This window comes from Bufo bufo, chromosome 1, assembly GCF_905171765.1.
Source record: "Bufo bufo chromosome 1, aBufBuf1.1, whole genome shotgun sequence".
Taxonomy (NCBI): domain Eukaryota; kingdom Metazoa; phylum Chordata; class Amphibia; order Anura; family Bufonidae; genus Bufo; species Bufo bufo.
The window spans coordinates 641,023,563-641,050,438 of record NC_053389.1 but is presented as its reverse complement, the minus strand read 5'-3'; the positions used below and the strand labels follow the sequence as shown (position 1 = coordinate 641,050,438).

Below are 26,876 nucleotides of genomic sequence, written 5' to 3'. Positions count from 1 at the left end.
ACAGTCTGGTCATAAGCATGTAGTGGGAGGATGACTGCTCTTAGGCTTGTGGTGTGGACTGTTTGGGTTGGTTCTATGGTGTAGTTGAGTGGACTAAATGGAAGTGGTAAGAGGGGTTAGTTGATGAAGGGCTCTAACAAGCAGTGACCCTCTTTCTGGTTATGTACAAAGAATTGTTTTGCAGAGTTAAATTGTCACGGACGTTCCCGTGACAGGTGCCAGGAGATCAGTGAGACTGGCAGCACGTGGTTTGATCTGACAGGTTCCTTGTCGATCAATTCATGTCTGTGTTTCTGGTAATGGCCACACCCCTTACCTAAGGTGTTGCTAATGTGGTCATTTAACCGTCCCTATTTATTGTGGCTTCTCCCACCATGCTTTGCGGTTTATAGCTTCAGTCTTGTTGTGGATTGCTGTTGTTTGGATCTTGGCAGAGTTCCTGTGCTTCCATAGCCATTTAAAGTTTAGTGTCTCCTTCCCCTGTTGTTTATTGTTGGGCTTTATTGTGTTGCTCTTGTCTCTGCCATTTGTGTTTTGGCTTGAGAGAGACTCCTGTTCGTCCAAGGAACAAGTTGGAGGAACAGGTTGTCTCTTGTCCTGACATTAGTACCAGGGTACTACAGGGCTAGTTAGGACTTTAGGTTCCTGTGTATGAACTCACCTACCTCTGGGGTCAGTTTATACTTGCAGTCAGGCAGGGCTTTGATTAGGATTTTTATAGGAGGTGACCTGTTCCTTTTACTAGTTTCCAGGCTTTTTCCTGTCACCCCTTTCCCTCTTACGTTCAGGTGTAGATTTCCCTCCCACACCGAAGCGTGACATAAATACGTCATGATGGTTAACAGTGACAGATTCTAGAGAGTAGTGTGAAGCTAATACTGAGGCAAATATCTATGTGACGGGAAGCTGCCTAACATTGTTGCATGTTAACCCCTTTGTACAGTGCGACATACATTTATGTCACAGGTGTGCAGGCATTGCATGGAGGAGGCTCCAATCCCACCCATTTAACTACTTTAATGATGCAACTGTTCAAGTTATGTTGTAAGTTTAGGCACCCCTGGTCAAAATTACTGTTACTGTGAACAGTTAAGGAAGTTGAAGATAAAATAATGTCCAAAAGGCATAAAGTTGAAGATGAAACACACTTTTCAACATTTTAAGCAATATCACTGTATTTTGGGCAATTTTAGAGTGAAAAAGGTAAAGTAGTACTTTGCAAAAGTATGGGAACCCAAAGAGATTTGACTGAGGGTTAAGACCTTAAATAGCCTATTAGGGTTAAGACTTGTTCACAATCATTGTTAGGAAAGGCCAGGTAATGCACATTTCAAAGCTTTATAAATACCCAGACTCCTCTAACCTTGTCTCAAAAAACAGCAGCCATGGGTTCTTCTAAGCAGCTGTCTAACACTCAAATGATTGAGGCCAAAAAATCTGCAGAAGGCTATATAGAAATAACAAATCATTTTCAGGTTGCCATTTCCTCAGTTCAAAATGTAATTAAGAAATGACAGTTAACAGGAACAGTGGAGGTCAAGAGAAGGTCTGGAAGACCAAGAAAAAATTCTGAGACAGCTGCTCGTAGGATTGCTAGAAAGGTAAATCAGAACTCCTGCTTGACTGCAAAATACCTTCAGGAAGATTTAGCAGACTATGGACTTGTGGTTCATTGTTCTACTGTTCAGCGACACCTGCAGAAATATGGCCTTGGAAAAGTCATCATAAGAAAACCTCCCCTATGTTCTCACCACAAAATTCTGCATTAGAAGTTTGCAAAAGAGCATCTAAACAAGCCTAATGCATTTTGGAAACATGTCCTGTGGACCGATGAGGTTAAAATAGAACTCTTTAGCTACAATGAGCAAATGTATGTTTGGAGAAAAAAAGGGCACAGAATTTCATCAAAAGAACAACTCTTCAACCATTAAGCATCGGGGTGGAACAATCATGCTTTGGGGTCGTGTTGTAGCCAATGGCACAGTGAATATTTTACGGATAGAGGGAAGTATGGATTCAATGAATTACCCGCAAATTCTGGAAGCAAACATAACACTAACTGTAAAAAAAAGCTGAAGTTGAAAAGAGGATGGCTTCTACAAATGGATAATAATCCTAAACACTAGAGATGAGCAAATTTCTCAAAAATTCAATTCGGCCGGTTCGATCCAGATTTATTTGTGGCGAATCGCGTATAAAAATGGCTATTTTCTGGCTTCAGAGAGCCTTTATAGTGGTGTAGAACGCTGTGTCTTGCTGTAACACGCATATGGAGTCTTCTGTGGTAGTGAAACAGTACTGTGAATCAGTTTGACATGTAGTTGACAGGCGTCACTCTTAGAATCACTGCACACTGCACTTATTTAGGCAGTTACGGGGCCAAAACTGACCAAATAACTCAAGTGTGAACTCAGCCTTACAGGTCAATATTAACGTCAAGAAGAAGCGCACTCTTTTTACACTGTCGGCAGCTGATTCCACATAGATGTCTACAGAACCTGCTGTTTTAAACGCTTATACAAGTAGAGCCCCCCCCAAAAGAGTGGAGAGGGTGTCAGCAGTAAGTTTTTGTTGACGTCACTGATTATTTTGCCCTTCCTCTGATCCGTCAGAACAATAACCCCCAAAAAAGGGATCCTTTCTGTAGAGTATTTGCCTTCACTCTCTCAGCATTTGGTCAGTAATCCATCAGTATTGCTAAAGCCCAAAAAACTGGAGTGGATCCAGAACAGAGATGACATGTGAGTGGAATATTTGCATGTCTTCTGTGTTTTGTACCTTCTCCTGCTTTTGGCTACCAAATCATAAGCCAATTCTGATGCAAAATAGGGACCATGTCATGCAGGCCTTACAGCTGTTATATAGACAGGATCCGTTGTGAGTCTTATTTTTCCTTCCTTGTGACAGATCAGAAGAAGGGTCAAATAAATGATGATGTCAGCCAGGCCGAAAGGCAAAATAGTGGCTGAGTGATAAAGTGGGGAGGGTGGGAACAGCATGAGAAGTCCACAGAGTGGCCCTATGACATAGTGGTGAGGTAGAAGCAGCATGAGGAGACCACAGAGTGGCCCAATGTTAGTCTGGAAGTGGCAGCAGCATCAGGAGGAGGCCACAGAGTGGCACAATGACAGTATGGAGGTGGCAGCAGCAGCATAAGGAGGCCACAGAGTGGCACAATGACTGAGTGTGGAGGTGGCGGCAGCAGCAGCATCAGGAGGAGGCCACAGAGTGGCACAATGACAGTGTGGAGGTGGCGGCAGCATCAGGAGTCCACAGAGTGGCACAATGAGAAAGCGTGGAGGTGGCGGTAGAAGCAGCATCAGAAGGAGGCCACAGGGTGGCACAATGACAGTGTGGAGGTGGCTGCAGCATCAAGAGGCAAGGTGACATAGTGTTGAGGTAGCAGCAGCATCAGGAGACCACAGAGTGGCAAGGTGACATACTGTGGAGTTGGCAGCAGCATCAGGAGACCACAGAGTGACCCGGTGACATAGTGTGGAGGTGGTAGCAGCATTAGGAGACCACAGAGTGACCCGGTGACAGAGTGGGGAGGTGGGTGTCAATACCAGTACCAGCTGAAGATGGTGGGTGAAAGAAGGAGCACTTGGCATCAGATGTGTGGCATCAGGCGGGTGGCAGCATCAGAATAGTAGCTGAGGTAGGTAGCCAGAAGAAACCGGTCTCTTTTGTCTAAATGTTGGTGTGGCATTATGGATGATCTAGTCTAATGCATCAGGCATTGGTGGGTAGAAATCCTGGCTGATCCATGCCTGATTCATCTTGACAAAGGTCAGTCTCTCCACATTTTGGGTGGACAGGCGAGTTCTTCTTGGGGTAACTATGGCCCCTACCGCACTAAACACCCGCCACACTACTGGCCTGGCAGGACAGCATTTCCAGGGCAAACTCTGACAGTTGGGGCCACAAATCCAGTTTGGCTGCCCAGTAGTCCAGCGGATCTTCAATGTGGGGTGGCAGGGTGCTGTCCAAGTATGCCACCACCTGCTGGTTCAGGTCCTGCTTCAGGTCTAGCTGCTGCTGCTGCTGGTGAGTAGTTTCTTCACTAGGCGGGTGAAGAAACCTGCTCATCAGCGACTCTAGACTCAAGTTGCTGCTGATAGAGATGGAACTGCTCCTACCCCTCCCTGCCAAAGCAGCCATGGCAGAGGAACGTGAGAGCAGAGGGCCCCCCTGGTAAGTGGATGGACGATGGTGCAGATAGGCAGTGGCCAACTGACTACATATAATGTCTCTATAGTAGTTCAGTTTGTCCTCCCTCTCAGTGGGTGCAAAAAAGGCCCCCATTTTGGACTGCGAGGGTCCAACAAGGTGGAGAGCCAGAAGTCATCCCTCTGCCAAATGATGACAATTCGTCTGTCACTACGCAAGCAAGTGAGCATGCATCATGCCATTTGTGCAAGTGACTCGGGGGGACTCCCTGCCTCCATCTTCACTGCATAGTGCCATGGTGTGTCTGGGTCCTCTGCCTCGTCTTCCTCATCTCCCTGTAGCTCCTCTGGCTGCTCCTGCTCCTCATCTCCTGTTATCTGTGTAGAAAAAAAATTCTCTACACATTGCTTGCGCTCTAATGTCCTCCTCCTCCTCCAGTTCATATGGTCATGAGATCTAGGCGCCACATCTCTAGTCCACTGACCAGCCAGATTTACCAGCATCCGTTCCAGGAAATAAAGCAGTTGAATGACGTTGTTCTTCCCGTAGTCCTGGCGACTGACAAATAACGTGGCCTCCTCAAAGGCAGGTGTCACACATGAGCTGCCACTGGCTGACATCAAAGTTACACAGGGGAGTACTCCTGTCTGCTTGAATCATCAAGAAATTGTTTATGGCCTTTCTCTGTTCGTCCAACATATGCAGGGTGGAATTCCAACAGGTGGGAACGTCGCATATCAGCCTATGTTGGGGGATGCCGTTCTGCCTCTGCAGCTCAAGGAGGGTGTGCTTTGCAGTGTACGAGTGGCTGAAGTGCATGCAAAGTTTCCTGGCCATTTTTATGATGCCTTGAAGATGGGTGGAAGACTTCAGGAACCGCTTTACAACCATATTAAACACATGTGTCATGCAGGGCGCATGGCTCGGCCATCCTTGACGCAGTGCCGACACCATGTTCTTCCAGTTGTCGGTCACCATGGTTCCAATTTTGAGTTGTTGTGAAGAAAGCCAGGATTCGATTTCTTGATGAAGGACACGGAGCAGTTCCTCCCCTGTGTGACTCCGTTCCCCAGGCAAACTAGGTTCAGAACAGAGTGACACCGCCGTGCCCTGCACATGTGGTGTGCTGGAAGGGCACTGTGAATTGTCCCTGCAGTGGAGGCTGAGGACACGGTGGAGGATGAGGAGGCAGAGGCGGACATTGTTGCAGGACCAACGGCGTGAAAACCTGAAGGCAGAAACTGCGTCACCTAGCCAAGTTGCTGGTGTGGCTGTGCAGGAACCACATTCACCCATTGGCCATAAAGGACGTGTATTGTCCCTGACCATAGTTATAGCTCCACACATGGACGCTGCCGTGCACTTTGGCAGACACCGACAGGCTCAAGGACTGGCCCACCTTCTGTTCTACATACGTGTGCAGGGCTGGTACTGCCTTTTTGGCAAAGAAATGACGGCTTGGGACTCTCTACCTCGGCTCGGCACAAGCCATCAGTTCTCTGAAAGGTGCAGAGTCCACCACTTGTAAAGGGAGGGACTGCAGCACCAGCATCTTGGCCAGGAGCACATTCAGCTTCTGCGCCGTTGGATGAGTGCAAGCATACTGTTGTCTGTTGGCAATCGCTTCAGTGATCAATTGCTGACGGAATGACTGATGAGGAGTAGGAGCAGGAGCATCAGGACCAGCAGATAATGGGAAGGACAGACAGCTTCCTTTAGCTGAGGTGGTGGAGCCTTGACTGCCTGAAATCAGGTGCGTGCCACTGGGTGATGCAGCGGTTTCTGCGGCCAGCTGGACCACTACATCGGAGCAACGGTTCTCCCAGGCCACTTTATAGTGACGCTGCATATGTTGACGCAGGGCCGTGGTGCTTCACCTTCTGCCCACAGATTTTACAAATGGCCATGTTAACATCCTCCAGCGGCTTAACAAAAAACTGCCACACCGCCGAGTAGGTGATTTTACCCCAACACTCTGCACTGACTGACTGCTACCACCGCTGCTTCCATGAACCCCGCACCACTACTTTCCAGGCAGGTAGGCTCCTGCAAAGCGGGTGGTCTACCCAGGGCATGTTTGGCTCCCGTCCTCCCACTGCTGCCATCCTGCTGACTCCCGGCCACACTAGCGACTTGCTGGCTCCACCACTGCCTCACGGGCAAGCTGCCACCCTCTTCTCCCGATGATGATGAAGCCCCTAATTCACCCGGCTTCCAAGTGCGATCTGCTACATCATCATCATCAAGTACTGTCTGCACATCACTGATGGATGACTGAGTCAACCATTCAAGAACCGATGGGTTGCTGGTCAAGACATAACCGCTAGATGACACCGGGAGCTCAGGCCTCTCGCTGCAACTCCTGATGCCACAACCCCTTACTCTGCTGCGACCTGTGCCTGCCCAGAAAAATTTAGGCCTCTGCCACTCCCCTGTGCAAAGAATGGCACTTCTCTGACATACTGTTAGATCAAATAAATACAAACCGGATTCCAAAAAAGTTGGGACACTATACAAATCGTGAATAAAAACTGAATGCAATGATGTGGAGGTGCCAACTTCTAATATTTTATTCAGAATAGAACATAAATCACGGAACAAAAGTTTAAACTGAGAAAATGTACCATTTTAAGGGAATAATATGTTGAGTCAGAATTTCATGGTGTCAACAAATCCCAAAAAAGTTGGGACAAGGCCATTTTCACCACTATGTGGCATCTCCCCTTCTTCATACAACACTCAACAGACGTCTGGGGACCGAGGAGACCAGTTTGTCAAGTTTAGAGATAGGAATGCTCTCCCATTCTTGTCTAATACAGGCCTCTAACTGTTCAATCGTCTTGGGCCTTCTTTGTTGCACCTTCCTCTTTATGATGCACCAAATGTTCTCTATAGGTGAAAGATCTGGACTGCAGACTGGCCATTTCAGTACCCGGATCCTTCTCCTACGCAGCCATGATGTTGTGATTGATGCACAATGTGGTCTGGCATTATCTTGTTGAAAAATGCAGGGTCTTCCCTGAAAGAGATGACATCTGGATGGGAGCATATGTTGTTCTAGAACCTGAATATATTTTTCTGCATTGATGGTGCCTTTCCCAAGCTGCCCATGCCACACGCACTCATGCAACCCCATACCATCAGAGATGCAGGCTTCTGAACTGAGCGTTGATAACAACTTGGGTTCTCCTTGTCCTCTTTGGTCCGGATGACATGGCGTCCCACATTTCCAAAAAGAACTTCGAATCGTGACTCGTCTGACCACAGAACAGTCTTCCATTTTGCCACACTCCATTTTAAATGATCCCTGGCCCAGTGAAAACGCCTGAGCTTGTGGACCTTGCTTAGAAATGGCTCCTTCTTTGCACTGTAGAGTTTCAGCTGGCAACGGCGGATGGCACGGTGGATTGTGTTCACTGACAATGGTTTCTGGAAGTATTCCTGAGCCCATTCTGTGATTTCCTTTACAGTAGCATTCCTGTTTGTGGTGCAGTGTTGTTTAAGGGCCCGGAGATCACGGGCATCCAGTATGGTTTTACGGCCTTGACCCTTACGCACAGAGATTGTTCCAGATTCTCTGAATCTTCGGATGATGTTATGCACAGTTGATGATGATAGATGCAAAGTCTTTGCAATTTCTCGCTGGGTAACACCTTTCTGATATTGTTCCACTATCTTTCTGCGCAACATTGTGGGAATTGGTGATCATCTACCCATCTTGGCTTCTGAGAGACACTGCCACTCTGAGAAGCTCTTTTTATACCCAATCATGTTGCCAATTGACCTAATTAGTGTTAATTGGTCTTCCAGCTCTTCGTTATGCTCAAATTTGCTTTTTCCAGCCTCTTATTGCTACTTGTCCGAACTTTTTGGGGATTTGTTGACACCGTGAAATTTTGAATCAACGTATTTTTCCTTTAAAATGATACATTTACTCGGATTAAACGTTTGATCTGTCATCTACGTTCTATTACAAATAAAATATTGACATTTGCCATCTCCACATCATTGCATTCAGTTTTTATTCACAATTTGTTTAGTGTCCCAAAAGAAAATTAAAACACCCCAAAAAAGTCTGTAATTTTCTCACTTCACCACACAATTGCTAGTAAGCTCTTTTTTTCCCTCACTAATACACGTCAAAAAGGGCTTTAGAACATATAACTGCACCACTGAACGGCAAATAGGCCCTAATTTTTTTTCCACTTCTAAAGCCTTTTATGGCGTGTATAACATATAACTGCACCGCTGAACGGCAAATATACTGTATATATTTTTTGCCACTAATACATGTCAAAAAGAGCTTTAGAACATATAACTGCACCGCTGAACGGCAAATACGTATGTAGTAGAGTTAACACTCATGATTTATGAGACGTGTTATCTAAACTAAATGCGTTAAGCAAATACCTCTAATTGCTTTTCAATAGCTTTTGTCTCACGATAACGCGATGAGTTAAGAAATTTGAGTTAAGAGCTTGAGTGCTAACCCTGCTACATCTGTATTATTATTTTTTTGCTACTAATACACGCCAAAAATGGCTTTAGAACATACACTGCCTGTCCCAAAAAAAAGTCGCCACCTGGATTTAACTAAGCAAATAGGTATGAGCCTTCTATTTGATAATTACTGCATGGGCGATTATCTTTCAGCTGGCAACAAGGTATTTAACCCCAACTGGTGCAATGAGTTGCTTCTCATTTCTTAAACAAATATGTCGAAAGACACATTTTGTGGCCGTGGAAAAGATGTTAGTCTGTTTGAGAAGGGTCAAATCATTGGCATGCATCAAGCAGAGAAAACATCTAAGAAGATTGCAGAAACTACTTAAATTGGGTTAAGAACTGTCCAATGCATTATTAAAAACTGGAAGGATAATGGGGACCCATCGTATTCAAGGAAGAAATGTGGCTCGAAAAAAATCCTGTATTATCGTGATTGGCGTGATAAACGTTTGGTGAAATCAAATCGGAGAAAAACAACAGTAGAACTCAGGGCAAGGTTTAATAGTGAAAGTAAGAGCATTTCCACACGCACAATGCGACGGGAACTCAAGGGATTGGGACTGAACAGCTGTTTAGCCGTAAGAAAACCACTAATGAGTGGAGCAAACCAGAAAAAAAGGCTTCAATTTGCTGGGGGAGCATAAAGATTGGACTCTGGATCAATGGAAGAAGGTCATGTGGTCTGATGAGTCCAGATTTACCTTGTTCCAGAGTGATGGGCTCATCAGGGTAAGAAGAGAGGCAGATGAAGTGATGCACCCATCATGCCTAGTGCCTACTGTACAAGCCGGGGGGAGCAGTACTATGATCTGGGGTTGCTGCAGTTAGTCAGGTCTAGGTTCAGCAACAGTGTGTGCTCCAAGAATAAGGTCAGCTGACTACCTGAACATACTGAAGGACCAGGTTATTCCATCAATGGATTTTTTCTTCCCTGATGGCACGGGCATATTCCAAGATGACAATGCCAGGATTCATCGGGCTCAAATTGTGAAATAGTGGTTCAGGGAGCATGAGACATCATTTTCACACATGGATTGGCCACCACAGAGTCCAGACCTTAATCCCATTTAGAATCTTTTTTTTGGTGGAGACTTTTTTTTTGGACAGGCAGTGTTTAAACTGCACCACTGAATGGCAAATATACACTCACCAAAAGAATTATTAGGAACACCTGTTCTATTTCTCATTAATGCAATTATCTAGTCAACCAATCACATGGCAGTTGCTTCAATGCATTTAGGGTTGTGGTCCTGATCAAGACAATCTCCAGAACTCCAAACTGAATGTTAGAATGGGAAAGAAAGGTGATTTAAGCAATTTTGAGCGTGGCATGGTTGTTGGTGCCAGACGGGCCGGTCTGAGTATTTCACAATCTGCTCAGTTACTGGGATTTTCACGCACAACCATTTCTGGGGTTTACAAAGAATGGTGTGAAAATGGGAAAACATCCAGTATGCGGCAGTCCTGTGGGCAAAAATGCCTTGTGGATGCTAGAGGTCAGAGGAGAATAGGCCGACTGATTCAAGCTGATAGAAGAGCAACGTTGACTTAAATAACCACTCATTACAACCGAGGTATGCAGCAAAGCATTTGTGAAGCCACAACACGCACAACCTTGAGGCGGATGGGCTACAACAGCAGAAGACCCCACCGGGTACCACTCATCTCCACTACAAATAGGAAAAAGAGGCTACAATTTGCACAAGCTCACCAAAATTGGACTGTTGAAGACTGGAAAAATGTTGCCTGGTCTGATGAGTCTTGATTTCTGTTGAGACATTCAAATGGTAGAGTCCGAATTTGGCGTAAACAGAATGAGAACATGTATCCATCCTCTGATGGCTACTTCCAGGAGGATAATGCACCATGTCACAAAGCTCAAATCATTTCAAATTGGTTTCTTGAACATGACAATGAGTTCACTGTACTAAAATGGCCCCCACAGTAACCAGATCTCAACCCAGCATCTTTGGGATGTGGTGGAACGGGAGCTTCGTGCCTTGGATGTGCATCCCTCAAATCTCCATCAACTGCAAGATGCTATCCTATCAATATGGGCCAACATTTCTAAAGAATGCTATCAGCACCTTGTTGAATCAATGCCACGTAGAATTAAGGCAGTTCTGAAGGCAAAAGGGGGTCCAACACCGTATTAGTATGGTGTTCCTAATAATTCTTTAGGTGAGTGTATATTTTTTTTGCCACTAATACACGCCAAAAAGGACTATAATTTTCTCAGTTCACCACACAACAGCAAATACTTTTTTTGTGCCACTAATGTACTTAAAAAAGTGCTTTAGAACATATAACTGCACCGCTGAATGGCAAATATATATATGGTTGCCACTAATACATGCCAAAAAGGGCTTTAGAACATATAACTGCACTGCTGAATGGCAAATAGGCCCTTATTTTTTTCCACTTATACACACCACAAAAGGCTTTAGAACATATAACTGCACCGCTGAAGGGCAAATAATATATATATTTTTGCCACTAATACACGCCAAAAAGGGCTTTAGAACATATAACTGCACAGTTGAATGGCAAATAGGCCCTTACTTTTTTCCACTTATACACGCCGCAAGAGGCTTTAGAACATATAACTGCACCGCTGAACGGCAAATAATATATATTTTTTTGCCACTAATACACGCCAAAAAGGCCTATTTTTTCTCAGTTCATCACACACCAGCAAATACTTTTTTTTGTGCCGCTAATACACGCAAAAAAGGACTTTAGAACATATAACTGTACCGCTGAACGGCAAATATATATTTTTTGCCACTAATACACGCTAAAGAGGGCTGTAATTTTCTCACTTCACCGCACATCGGCTAATTAGCCCTTTTTTCCCACTAATACAAGCCAAAAAATGCTTTAGAACATATAACTCCACCACACAAGGGCAAATAAGACGTTGAAATATTTCCTTGTAATAAACCCTGTTAATGGCTGTATCAAACAGCACTTGCACCCCAATAACAAGAATGGTTTGCTGGAATTACAGAGCTGTAAAATGGCAATTTGGATCCGCAGTCAGTGCAGCAAGGTGTAATAGAATTGGTCCTATTACCCAGGCCGTAAACTCCCCTACTGAACCCTGTTCTGCTTCAATACTGTGGAATGATTCCTCCCTATCCTTTCCCTGAACTTCTATACAGCAAAATAAAAGCTTTAAAGTCTTTTCTACCACTGTCCCTAGCGCCTGCTGACGTCTCTCCCTGCACTAAGTACACTGGAAAATGGCTGAATCCAAGATGGCTGAGGCTATTTATAGGGCTGTGACATCACAGGGCTGGCTGGCTGCTGATTGGCTGCATGTATGGCATTGTGGGCGATTCCTTGTTCCCGGAGGTACTTGCTCCATGTCCTAACACGTGCAGCAGCCATTTTAGGAGAAAATGTCGGTGCAAATCGAATTTTTCTTCATCAACTTCGATTAGCTCATCTCTACTAAACACGGTTCAAAATCAACCATAGACTACCTCAAAAGGCACAAGCTGAAAGTTTTACCATGGCGCTCACAATTACTGAAAATCTGTTGCTAAACCTCAAATGTGCAATGCATGCAAAACTGCCCAGGAATCTCACAGAACTGGAAAGCTTTTGCGAGGAAGAATGGAATAAAATCTCACAAACAAGAATTGAAAGACTTTTGGCTGGCTACAAAAAGAGTTTACAAGCTGTGATATTTGCCAAGGAGGGTGCTACTAGGTACTAATCATGCAGGGTGCCCAAAGTTTTGTTTAGGGCCCTTTTCCTTTTTCGTTATTTAGAAAATGTAAAAGATTAAAATAAAAAATAGTTTTTGCTTGAAATACAAAAAGGAAATATGTCATCTTTAACTTTATGCTTTTTGGAGATCACTTCTGTCACGATCAGTGTGGGGCGGAAACTCCACACTGAACACAGGAGGGAAGGGGAACAGTAACTGGGACTGGAAACCAGGGAAAAAACATGTCCCCTCCTAGACAACCCAAATCCGGGCCCTAACTATCTATCAATATGAATAGACTCTGAAGGTAGGAATATTCATATGCAGGATACCTAGACCTTTATATTCGTATTAGGCCCTGGAAAAGGTTAGGACCAGAGACAACCCATTCATCCCCGCTCAGTCAATCTCCTTGATTTCCTGACATCAGTCACCTGAGGGACCGTGACAACTTCATCTTCAACTTGCTCAACTGTTCACAGTAACAGTAATTTTGAACAGGGGTGCCCAAACTTTTGCATGCCACTGTATATATAAATCCCATTACTTAATGTATCTTCTTTGATGGATAAATGTCCTCAACTTTAGTATTGTTTTACAGGAACTTCTTTCTATATAATTGCTGGTTCTATAGGAGGGGTTATTGCAGTTCTTGCAATTTTATTGCTGTCAATTTTTTGCATCAAACATCGAGGTAAGATTATAAATTAAGCATATAATTGCTGGATTGATAGGTCTGCAGGTTGGAAGGTAGATGGATGATTGATAAATGGATGGACAGTTGGATGGATAGATCTGTTCTTTTTCACTGTTGTTAGCACGAATGCTTCCCAGGCAACACAGATACATAAGACACAAAAACTGTTTGGGAACTTACTAGACAGCAGGATTTCTCACCTATACAAAAAATACACATTGGAATATTCAATGGCAATCATCTGAAAGCCAAAACTTGTCAAATCTGTACCTGGGCTTCTTACTGCCTATTTAAAGAAGAACCTATTCTCTGACCTGCTAGAAAGGTACGTGATATAATCTGTAGTGAATGTAATCTTCTCATCATTGTGTGTATTCATGAGTTATACCCAGTGGCGTAGCGTGTGTGTGTGTGTGTGTGTGTGCGTGTGTGGGAAGGGGCATTGCCTCAGGCACAAAATTGAAGGGGGCGCCAGCAGGGCTGCACCACCAATTAGGGGAGGTGAGGCGATCGACTCAGGCGGCGCGGCCCTGGTGACAAGTGGGGGGCAGCGGCTGGGCACAGGGAAATGAGTGCTTCCATTGTGGAAGAGCTCATCTCTATAGTCATCTGTATCTATACAGATCGATGCTGCGGGGCAGGGGAGAGGTGTCTCCATTCCCCGTTACTCTGATAGACTGCCAATCGAGGCCGGTGCATCGCGGGACGCAGGCCAGAAGACCTGCATCGCATCACTGCCAGCCTGATGGAGGTAAGTATGAGAGTTTATTTTTTTATATGGTACAATACAGGAGAAGAGCGCTGTGGGGGCACTTGTTACTGCCACATGATTGGGGGGGCACTTGTTACTGGCATATGAGTGGGGGGGCATCTATGGGGGGCATCTATGGGGGGCACTTCTTACTGGCACATGATTGGAAGAATCTATGGGGGCACTTCTTACTGGCACATGATTGAGGGGGGCATCTATGGGGGCACTTCTTACTGGCACATTATTGGAGGGCTTCTATGGGGGGCACTTCTTACTGGCACATTATTGGGTGACACTATGGGGGCACTTTTTACTTGCACATTATTGGGTGGCACTGTGGGGGCATCTATGGGGCACTTTTTACTCGCACATTATTGGGGAGCACTATGGGGGCATTTACTGAAGCCACACTGAAGGGATATTTTATATGGGGGGCACTATAGGGGAAGGGGAGAGAGGAACACTGAGGCCACAAAGAAGGGGTATTTTATATGGGGACTCTGTATAGGGGCATTTTATGCTGGGACACATTATGGTGGGTCCTATGGGGAGAGGAGTACTATGGGGTCATCTACAGGGACACTAAGAAGGGGTATTTTATGGGGGACACTGGGTGCACTATATAGGGGTATTTTTTGCACTGGCAAACATTATAAGGGGGCATTTTTTGTACTGTCACATTATAAGGAGAATTATTACTACTGGGGGGCATTATGGTGGGCTTCATTACTACTGGGGGTCTATGGGGAAGATAATTACTAGTATGGGCACTATGGGAGCATTATTACTTCTGGGGCACAGTGGGGACATGTTGGGGCCACTGTAGGAGCGCTATTACTACCATGTGTGCTCTAGCAGAGAATTATTATTTTTGGTGGGACTTTTGGGAGCACTATTACTGTGAGGGCACCTTGGCACAGTATCAGCTTACCACAATTATTTTTGGGAGATGTTATGTTTACACTATTAGTGTCAGGGGCACTATTTGCTGGGCGCAGTTATTTTGGGGCACTGTGTGCCAATAATTATTGAAGGGCACTATCTGTGTGGTACTACTATTATCAGAGGCTGTATCTGTTTCTGCAGTATAATACTGGGGAGCACAGCGGCACAGTATTGGGGGTGGTAGGATGATTTATCCAGAAGATGGGAGGATGATGGAAAAGTAGTAAACTAAGATTTTTTTTTGTCAAACTGCAGAGACGAGAAATGGCTGAAAAATGGTGGTCTGGTCTGAAGGTCTGAAAGGAGAAGATGAGGAAAGAGAACATCTACATCAAAGGAGACACTGGATGTAAGAGGTATTTGCGCTGTATTACCCTGTATGTTCTGTAGTGATGGGAGGGTGGATATAGAATTTGGCCCACACTGTAGCAGCCTGGCCCCAGATTTCAGGTCACACTGAGTGTTCTGAATTCTGGGGGCTCACACCCATCTACTACATTATCTGTACATAGAGAGTTATCACTGTGTTATCTGTGGTGTTATGTATGACTGCAAATGATATCTAATACATTATTTGTAAAAAAGAGTGTGGCCTTAATACTTGGCTTGCCCCGGGTGCTGGCAACCCACGCTACGCCACTGGTTATACCTCTGTTCTGCTTCTTGGCTGTGTCATGTGACCAGCAATCAGACTCTGCAAATAACACAGCATCTTATGTGTGGACAGGAAGGCAGTTTCTCTATGTATTCCTACGGGAGCCTCAGTGTCAGAATGAAAAGAGAAGTAAGGCTTAGTTCACAAAAAATGTATACGTTAAACGGATGCCTCAGACTGATGACATACAGTGGCATCCGTTCACCATAGTGTTCCATTGTAAAAAAAAAAAGTATATATTTTTTACTGGATTGTGCAAGATACAAGAACATGGTGTGCTGTGTTTTTGTATCCTTATTTTTTTGATTTGTGTCAGTTGGAGATCAAATAGTTGGTCACATGACACAGCTAAAAATTTGAAGGTAGGAGATAACTCACAAATACAGTCACTGATGAGAAGATTACATTCACTACAGATTACATCATGTACCTTTCCAGCAGGTCAGAGAACAAACATTTTTTGTGGGAGTGCTCCTTTAACACTATATGACATATGTATCTTTTGACTCCCTTAGACACCAAGGCCAGGTATGACTGCTATGTCTGCAATAGCTATAGCGACCCTGTAAATCATACGATTCATTCTCAGTTCTGCCCTTAAACGGGTTGGCCCATCTGGTAAATTAGGGACATATCGCTAGGATATGCCGCCAATGACTGATATTTGAGGGTCCCACATCTGGGACCTGCGTCTAGCTCTAGAATGGAGCCCGCAAAGTGAAGGAGAGCGGACCGTGCATTCACGGCTACCGTCCATTCTTTTCTATGGGAGTGCTGAAAATAGCTGAGCGGCATGGTCGCCTTTTTCTGGAACTCACATAGAAATGAATGGGAAGGGCACCATGCAAGTGCAGCCAGTGCCAGAGCTTGGTTAATTTTGGCAGTCCCATAGAAATGAATGGATGGTGGGTGTGCATGCGCGGCCCTCTCTTCTTCACTTTGTGGGCTACATTCTACGGATACAGTAGGTGCAGGTCCCAGAGGTGGAACCCCCACCTATCAAACATTGATGGAATAACCTATAAAATGTAAAAAGCAGTATTATCTGATCATAATCTAAACATAAAATCCCATACTGCACAGTGGCTCCGTGGTAAGCACTTTCACCATGCAGCACTGGGGTCCCAGATTCAAATCTGATCAAGGACAACATTGGGAGTTTGTGGGTTTCCTCCGAGTACTCCAGTTTCCTCCCACACTCCAAAGACATACTGATAGGGAACTTAGATTGTGACCTTCTTTGAGAGTGATGATAATGTCTGTAAAGCGCTGTGGAGTATGTCAGTGCTACAGTATATAAATGAGTAAAATAGATACTGCAGGAAAAAGGAATGGCAAAATATTTTTAAAAAACTCCACTCTTTTTTTTGCATATATTACTAACTCACCACCAGTACCCTAGCAGTATCATTTGTTATACCCTAACTCAGTTGAATCCAAAATATATAATGCCTCCCCTATCTAAAGGGCCAGGAGTGCAGATATATAATAGGTGGGAGTGTGCAAGGATTTGCTGCAGTTATATAAACCCCCTGACTCACATTGCTTGTGTATACTATCTGTGTAATCTCCAGTATGAGATGTAGCTTCACACTGGTCTCCGTGCCTCCTATATGTAATAGCTAGGGTGGCAGAGGACAGAGAGACAGAAAACCAGACTGTTCAGCCTAAAATCAGATGTCGGGCCACCCTAGTAATAGCTGACAGGGCAGAGTTGGCAAAGAGGCTCAAGCTACATCCCATAAGAAAACATGGAGACCCTGCAGTGTGAGATGTTCTGTCATGGCAGCTTACACAGAGCAGTGCAGTTTGATGAGACTCCGCAAAGCCAGGCATGATGGGAAATGTAGGATTCATTAGGAAAACCTTATCTTGGGGAGAATGAATCAAGATGGCTGACCACTCACAAATTGCAAATTAAATAAAACAGGTATACAAAAGTCATACACACGAACCTCTACCTTATTATTTACAAAAAATACAAACAGTCGGCACTCCTCCTCATGTATCGTGGTGCTCGCGTCCAGGGTAGAAGACAACCCACTTCAATATTCAAAGGAAAAAGACCGGCACTTCACTCCTTGTTGGTAATTGTATTGCTTTATTGAAAGCATGTATACAGCGCTACAAGCGACACGTGTTTCGGCTCGAATGCGAGCCTTTGTCAAGCATAGTATGCATTGCTACAAACACATTTAAATAGTGCGCCATCACCGGCGTCCACACGTGTTGACGTCACATCACCATTGTAACTGATATACACAAAACATGAGATTACAACAGAAGACATGATGCATAAGACATTATAATACATGATCACAATGCTAATAGATATTTTATAACTATCTGCATGAAGGAAAAATACAAAAGGTAAGCCAGCAAACATGTGATACAAACAGACGGAATCCATTTAGACCGAAAAAAAAAAAAAAAATTACCCTGAGATGTATTTATCTCGTACAGGCTACACTTGGATCAAGGGTTTCCAATCTTGTCATTTTTTGTCATTTTTTCTGTGACTAGATGAATATGAATATAAAATTAAAATTAAAACCTAATATTATGCAAATGCAAAAAAAGTAAAATAAACAAACTAAACATCATCAATTATCTACAGAAATGCGCTCAATTCATACTCTCGATTAAGACCCCTAGGTTCAAGAGTTTGCAGAGTATGGATCCAAATGCTTTCCCGTTTTTTAAGCATTAGTAACCTATTGCCACCTCTACGGGGTTGTTGAACTTGCTCAATGATCTGAAATCTTAATTGTGATACATTGTGAGAACATCTATCAAAATGAAAGGGAATTGGTAATAGCAGATTTTTCTTCCGTATGCTGGACTTATGGTTACCAAACATATCCTTCATTCTGGTAGATAGCTCACCAATGTACACAAGGCCACAAGGGCACTTCAACAGGTACACTACATAATTGCTATCACAGGTAAAAAAGACCCTGACTGGGAATTTTTTACCTGTGTGCGGATGGGAAATGGATTGCTTGACTTTAAACCAATTTGGTCTGAGACTGAAAAGTAACTTTCAGCCTCCAAAAATACATCATCCAGCAGAGACCTACATATCTTTGGTGCAGAGAGATTTCAATGTTATTATCTCTGATTTCCAACACGAGGGTTTAGTTTTTGCACATAATTTATCCAAGGAGGAAAGACATGCATTACGCACCATACTAGATGATAAATCTGTTATTTTTAAACCCGCAGATAAAGGGGGCTCGTTGGTAATGCTAGACAGGGAATATTATGTTTCAGAAATTTTAACACAACTGTCTGACCGTGATACATATTACCCTTTGGACAAGGATCCGGTTTTTGAGATTAAACGCAAATTGTCTGATATTGTACATATACATAAAGAAGCAGGTTTGTTAGATGAAAAGATGGGCCAATTTCTGATAAATCAACATCCGGTTACCCCTGTATTATACACGTTGCCAAAAATTCACAAATGTTTGACAGACCCCCCGGTCGGCCAGTCGTGGCCTCCAATGATTCTATTTTGTCTGCACCTGACATGCTTATTGAGAAAGTACTAACTCCGCTGACAAAAAAAACTCCTTTTTTATTAGACACCAACCAATTCTTGTGTGATATTAACCCCTTAAGGACACAGCCTTTTTACACCTTAGGACCAGGCCATTTTTTGAAAATCTGACCAGAGTCCCTTTAAGTGCTGATAACTTTAAAACGCTTTGACTTATCCAGGCCGTTCTGAGATTGTTTTTTCGTCACATATTGTACTTCATGACACTGGTAAAATGGAGTCAAAAAAATAATTTTTTTTGCACCAAAAAATACCTAATTTAACAAAAATTTTGAAAAATTTGCAAATTTTAACGTTTCAGTTTCTCTACTTCTGTAATACATAGTAATACCCCCAAAAATTGTGATGACTTTACATTCCCCATATGTCTACTTCATGTTTAAATTGTTTTGGGAATGATATTTTATTTTTTGGGGATGTTATAAGGCTTAGAAGTTTAGAAGCAAATTGTCACAGTCGTTACCTCTGACTGTGACCTTCCGTCCTTGCTCGTTCAGCGCTCCTCGCTGAAGTTTCGTTCCTGTGTTATTTGTGGTTCTTTATGGGTTAACTCCCCTGTGTGCCTATTTGGAGTTAATCCTCTGTCTGCTCCATGGGTGTGGCCTCTCTGCTGCACCCATGGAACCTGTATATAAGGCTGAGGTTTCCTCAGTTCTGGTTCAGCTCTCCTGGTGTGTGTTGTCTTGTCCTGCTCTGCTCCTGGTTTGTACTCTTTCTCCCATGCTGCTGACCCATGGGATCTGTGTCTGTCTGTCTGTGCTCTGTGGGTTTCCCTACTTGTTCATTTGCGTCCTCTTTTACGTTCTCTGATGTCCTCTTTCCTGTCTTTCTGATATCTGATCTGCCTGTTATGTTTTAGTTACTTTGTGTTTATTCTGATGTCTGTGTTCAGCAAGCCTTTGCAGCAGAGTGGCATGACAAGGCCATGCAGTTTACTACTGGTGGAGCTAGTCCTTCTCTGCTCATTGCCACTCCTGCTCCCTTGCGTGAACTCCTGCTCGTATTATTATTTGCCCTGTTTTGTATTTACCTGTCTGTTATGTTTGCCTATGTGCCGTTGGTACCTTCTGGTACCTGTTGTCCATTCGCTCCTTCTGTCACTGTCTAGGTCACGTTCCAGAGTGGACCCTGGCAACTTCCTGCGGCTAAGTCTAACCCTACCATCTAGGGCTCTAGTGAAAACCAGGAGTTGCTTAGTTACGTCCCTCTGGAGTATTACTAGACAGTGGCGCAGTGGGGGTTTTCTCCCACTGTGCTGACTGTACATAGAGCTCTTGTTTTGTCTGTGCTGCCTTCCCTGTTTTGTCTGTGCAATAAACTCTTATGTGTCTGTACCTGATTTCCGTTTGTTTATTGCATGACGACGCGGTGGTCTCTCCTGGGACCTCCAATTCGTGACACAAATCTTGAAATTTTTCAGAAATTTACAAAAACTCAATTTTTAGGGACCAGTTCAGGTCTCAAGTCACTTTGCGAGGCTTACATTATAGAAACCACCCAAAAATGACCCCATCTAAGAAACTACACCCCTCAAGGTATTCAAAACTGATTTTGCATACATTGTTTACCCTTTAGGTGTTGCACAAGAGTTATTGGCAAATGGGGAGGAAATTTGAGAATTTCATTTTTTTGTCTAATTTTTCATTTTAACCCATTTTTTCCACTAACAAACCAAGGGTTAACAGCCAAACAAGACTGTATATTTATTGCCCTGACTCTGCCGTTTACAGAAACACCCAATATGTGTCTGTAAACTACTGTACGGCCACACAGCGGGGCGTAGAGTGAAAGGTGCGCCGTTTGGTTTTTGGAAGGCTGATTTTTATGGACTGGTTTATTTACACCATGTCCCATTTGAAGCCCCCTGATGCACCCCTAGAGGAGAAACTCCCTAAAAGTGACCCCATCTAAGAAACTACACCCTTCAAGGTATTCAAAACTTATTTTACATACGTCGTTAACCCTTTAGGTGTTGCACAAGAGTTATTGGCAAATGGCGATGAAATTTGAGAATTTCATTTTTTTGCCTAATTTTCCATTTTAACCCATTTTTTCCACTAACAAAGCAAGGGTTAACAGCCAAACAAGACTGTATCTTTATTGTCCTGACTCTGCTGTTTACAGAAACACCCCATATGTGGCCGTAAACTACTGTACGGCCACACAGCGGGGCGTAGAGTGAAAGGTGCGCCGTTTGGTTTTTGGAGGGCTGATTTTGCTGGACTGTTTTTTTGGCACCATGTCCCATTTGAAGCCCCCCTGATGCACCCCTAGATTATAAACTCCATAAAGTGACCCCATCTAAGAAACTACAGCCCTCAAGGTATTCAAAACTGATTTTACAAACTTTGTTAACCCTTTAGGTGTTGCACAAGATTTAATGGAAAATAGAAATACAATTTCAAAATTTCACTTTTTTGGCAGATTTTCCATTTTAATATTTTTTTTCCAGTTACAAAGCAAGGGTTAACAGCCAAACAAAACTCATTATTTATGGCCCTAATTCTGTAGTTTACAGAAACACCCCATATGTGGCCGTAAACTACTGTACGGGCACACGGCAGGGCGCAGAAGGAAAGGAATGCCATAAGGTTTTTGGAAGGCAGGTTTTGCTGGACAGTTTTTTTTTTTACACCATGTCCCATTTGAAGCCCCCCTGATGCACCCCTAGAGTAGAAACTCCAAAAAAGTGACCCCATTTTAGAAACTACGGGATAGGTTGGCAGTTTTTTTGGTACTAGTTTAGGGTACATATGATTTTTGTTTGCTCTATATTACACTTTTTGTGCGGCAAGGTAACAAGAAATAGCTTTTTTGGCACCGTTTTTTTTTCTGTTATTTACAACATTCATCTGACAGGTTAGATCATGTGTTAATTTTATAGAGCAGGTTGTCACGGACGCGGCGATACCTAATATGTATACAATTTTTTTTATTTATGTAAGTTTTACACAATGATTTCATTTTTAAAACAAAAAAAATGTTTTAGTGTCTCCATAGTCTAAGAGCCATAGTTTTTTCAGTTTTTGGGCGATTATCTTAAGTAGGGTCTCATTTTTTGCGGGATGAGATGACGGTTTGATTGGCATCTATTTTGGGGTGCATATGACTTTTTGATTGCTTGCTATTACACTTTTTGTGACGTAAGATGACAAAAAATGGCTTTTTTTTACACCGTTTTTATTTTTATTTTTTTACGGTGGTCATCTGAGGGGTTAGATCATGTGATATTTTTATAGAGCCGGGCGATACGGACGCGGCGATACCTAATATGTATACTTTTTTTTTATTTATGTAAGTTTTACACAATGATTTCATTTTTGAAACAAAAAAAATCATGTTTTAGTGTTTCCATAGTCTAAGGCCTCCTGCACACGAACGTATTTTTTTGCGGTCCGCAAAAACGGGTCCCGTTTTTCCGTGATCCGTGACCGTTTTTTCGTCCGTGGGTCTTCCTTGATTTTTGGAGGATCCACGGACATGAAAAAAAAGTCGTTTTGGTGTCCGCCTGGCCGTGCGGAGCCAAACGGATCCGTCCTGAATTACAATGCAAGTCAATGGGGACGGATCCGTTTGACGTTGACACAATATGGTGCCATTTCAAACGGATCCGTCCCTATTGACTTTCAATGTAAAGTCTGGAGTCCCTTTTATACCATCGGATCGGAGTTTTCTCCAATCCGATGGTATATTTTAACTTGAAGCGTCCCCATCACCATGGGAACGCCTCTATGTTAGAATATACTGTCGGATATGAGTAAGATCGTGAAACCTCATTTCCGACAGTATATTCTAACACAGAGGCGTTCCCATGGTGATGGGGACGCTTCTAGTTAGAATATACTACAAACTGTGTACATGACTGCCCCCTGCTGCCTAGCAGCATCCGATCTCTTACAGGGGGCTGTGATCAGCACAATTAACCCTTCAGGTGCCGCACCTGAAGGGGTTAATTGTGCCATCATCTCCCCCTGTAAGAGATCAGGGCTGCCAGGCAGCAGGGGGCAGACCCCCCCCCTCCCCAGTTTGAATATCATTGGTGGCCAGTGCAGCCCCCCCCCCCCTTCCTCCCTCTATTGTAATCGTTGGTGGCACAGTGTGCGCCCCCCATTGGCCCCCCTCCCTCTATAGCATTAACAACATTGGTGGCCAGTGTGCGGCCTCCCATCTAGCCCCCCCCCCCCCATCATTGGTGGCAGCGGGTTACTAGCAGTAGTGATTCATACTTACCTGGGAGCTGCGATGTCTGCTTCCGGCCGGGAGCTCCTCCTACTGTTAAGTGACAGTTCATTTAGCAATGACACTTACCAGTAGGTGGAGCTCCCGGCCGGACACGAACATCGCAGCAGCAGCCAGCAGCAGGTAAGTATGAATCTTCTACTATTGTACTATTGCTAAGTAACCATGGCAACCAGCGTCCTGGTTGCCATGGTTACCGATCGGAGCCCCAACGATTAAACTGGGACTCCGATCGGAACTCCGCTGCCACCAATGATGGGGGGGGGGGGGAAGATGGGAGGCCGCACACTGGCCACCAATGTTGTTAATGCTATAGAGGGAGGGGGTGGGGCCGATGGGGGGCGCACACTGTGCCACCAACGAATTATTACAATAGAGGGAGGGAGGGGAGGGAGGGAGGGGGGGGGGCACACACTGTGCCACCAACGAATAATTACAATAGAGGGAGGGGCCGCACTGGCCACCAATGATATTTAAACTGGGGAGGGGGGGGAGGGTCTGCCCCCTGCTGCCTGGCAGCCCTGATCTCTTACAGGGGGCCGTGATCAGCACAATTAACCCCTTCAGGTGCGGCACCTGAAGGGGTTAATTGTGCTGATCACGGCCCCCTGTAAGAGATCGGGTGCTGCCAGGCAGCAGGGGGCAGTCTTGTACACAGTTTGTAGTGTATTCTAACTAGAAGCGTCCCCATCACCATGGGAACGCTTCTGTGTTAGAATATACTGTCGGTTCTGAGTTTTCACGAAGTGAAAAACTAACCTACGGCCACGGATCACGGACACGGATGTCAATCTTGTGTGCATCCGTGTTCTTTCACGGACCCATTGACTTGAATGGGTCCGTGAACCGTTGGCCGTGAAAAAAATAGGACAGGTCATATTTTTTTCACGGCCAGGAAACACGAATCACGGATGCGGCTGCAAAACGGTGCATTTTCCGATTTTTCCACGGACCCATTGAAAGTCAATGGGTCCGTGAAAAAAAGCGGAAAACGGCACAACGGCCACGGGTGCACACAACGTTCGTGTGCAGGAGGCCTAAGACATAGTTTTTTCAGTTTTTGGGCGATTATCTTGGGTAGGGTATGATTTTTGCGGGATGAGATGACGGTTTGATTGTTATAATTTTGGCGTACATGCGACTTTTTTGATCACTTTTATTACCTTTTTTGGGAAGTAAGGTGGGCAAAATTTCAATTTCATCATAGTTTTTTTTTTTTATGGCGTTCACCGTTCGGGTAAAGTAACATGACCATTTTATAGATCAGGTCGTTACGGACGCTGCGATACCAAACATGTGTAGGGAATTTTATTTTTTTCATTTTTTATCAGTGATAAATGTGTTTTTTGATTTTTACTTTTTTTCACTTTTATTCACTTTTTTTGACCCAGACCCACTTGGTTCTTGAAGATCCAGTGGGTCTGATGTCTGTATAATACAGTACAGTACAATATAAATTGTACTGCACTGTATTTTACTTACACTGAACAGATCTATGCCTTTTAGCACAGATCTGTTCAGCACCATGGACAGCAGGACGCCTGAGAGGCGTCCTGTTGCCATGGGAACCTTCCCCGTCTGCTCAGTTCTGGTCAGAACTTCGCAGACGGGGAAGGGTAAGGAGGGGATCTGTCGGGGGGCTGTCTGGGGGCTCTCTCCCTCCCCATCGGGGGGCTGCAAAGGCACAGCAGCCCCCCGATGGGAGAGGGAGGGAGCTCCCTGCGCTGTTAACCTTTTCCATACAGCGGTCCGTACGGACCGCTGTATGGAAAGGGTTAAACAGCTGACATCGCATCGCAGATGTCAGCCATTTATACCAGGGTGCCAGCAATGTGCTGGCACCCTGGTATACCCACTGGAAACCAACGATTATACAAGGGGAGGCGGGCGGGGATCGCGATCCCGCCTGCCGCACCGCCCGCCTCCCACACCGCCCGCAACCCTCCCCCTGCACCTCCCGCCACCATAAAATCATTCGGGGGTGCAGGGGGGGGTGAATAAAACGTTTTTTTAGGCATATAAAGTTTCTGATCCCCACGGTCAGGGACCGCGGGGACCAGAAACTGCAGAAATCGCAGCAAACCGCAGGTCTGAATTGTCACTGGACACCCCCGCGCATTTAGCCTAGGTGCCTGCTCAATGATTTGAGCAGGCACCGGGTTCCGATCACTGCCAGCCGCACTGCAGTGATCGAAAATACACAGGGCGTACATGTACGCCCTGTGTCCTTAAGTACCAGGGCACAAGGGCATACCTGTACACCCTATGTCCTTAAGAGGTTAAAAGAGTACATCTTGAGACAGGAGATTTTTTAGTCATATATGATGTATGTAGTTTGTACACATCAATTGAACATGTGAAGGGCCTTATTGCTGTGGAATGGATCCTGGAATCTTCTAACTATACCATACAAGAAAAATGTTTTTTTCTACAATTACTTCAACTGGTTTTGGAGGATAATTTTTTTTTTATTCCAGGACACATTCTTTCAGCAGAAACGGGGGACCGCGATGGGCTCGCACGCCGCACCGCCATACGCAAATAGCTATATGGCCTGGTTTGAAGAACATTTTATATACAACAATTCACTATATATGCAATCTTGTATTTTTTGGCGTCGTTTTATAGACGACATTTTTTGCGTATGGCGGGGCGGCGGCGAGTCCCTCAAGCAGTTTACTGAATATTTGAACAATATATGGCCTGAATTATCTTTCACAGTTCAAAGTGATCTGAACAAAATAAATTTTTTGGACACTTGGGTAATAAAAGGCCCTGACAATCTCATACAGACCGATTTGCACATTAAAAAAACACACAAAAATAGCCTGTTACATTACTCCAGTAATCACTCACCATCAGTTAAGAAATCTTTGCCTCTCTCACAGTTCAGACGAGTTGAAAGAATTGTGTCAGATGAATCATTGAGAGGGATTAGATTGGAAGAGATGGCAGATAAATTTTCCTCCAGGGGCTATCCGAGATCCTTGTTGAATTCTGAGATAAAGAAATGTAGTGGCAGAGTTGATATAAGAAAACCTTGTAGTGACAATAGACGGTTACCGTTCATTGTCAAATATCATCCATGGATCAATAAGTTTCGCCACGTGATTAATAAACATTGGGGAATTGGGGAATTATGCGTGCGGCTTACCCAGATGTTGTTGAATTCAGAGATATTCCTATGATCTGCTACAAAAGAACAAAAAATATTAGGGACACAATTGTCAAAGCAGACATAGGTGGTACTATGAATATGCCACGCCAACTCTTTCTTTCCACTCCAAAAAAGGGCACCTTCCCATGTTTGCAGTGTGTCCATTGTTCGGCAGTGATTAAGGGTGAATCTTTTTCCCATCCGCACACAGGTAAAAAATTCCCAGTCAGGGTCTTTTTTACCTGTGATAGCAATTATGTAGTGTACCTGTTGAAGTGCCCTTGTGGCCTTGTGTACATTGGTGAGCTATCTACCAGAATGAAGGATATGTTTGGTAACCATAAGTCCAGCATACGGAAGAAAAATCTGCTATTACCAATTCCCTTTCATTTTGATAGATGTTCTCACAATGTATCACAATTAAGATTTCAGATCATTGAGCAAGTTCAACAACCCCGTAGAGGTGGCAATAG

The 26,876-nt window shown here is 44.2% G+C and overlaps 1 protein-coding gene across 3 annotated transcripts in view; it reads left to right on the top strand.

The window, feature by feature from the left end:
• LOC120985752 overlaps positions 1-26,876 on the top strand; it is a 111,364-nt gene that overhangs the window by 64,487 nt on the left and 20,001 nt on the right. For 2 of the 3 annotated variants that reach the window (XM_040413868.1, XM_040413866.1), the window contains one exon: positions 12,996-13,088. The exons of the other annotated variant lie outside the window; for it this stretch is intronic. In XM_040413868.1, the coding sequence (XP_040269802.1) occupies positions 12,996-13,088 (93 nt within the window). The remainder of the gene's footprint in view (positions 1-12,995; positions 13,089-26,876) is intronic. 3 annotated transcript variants of the gene reach the window in all.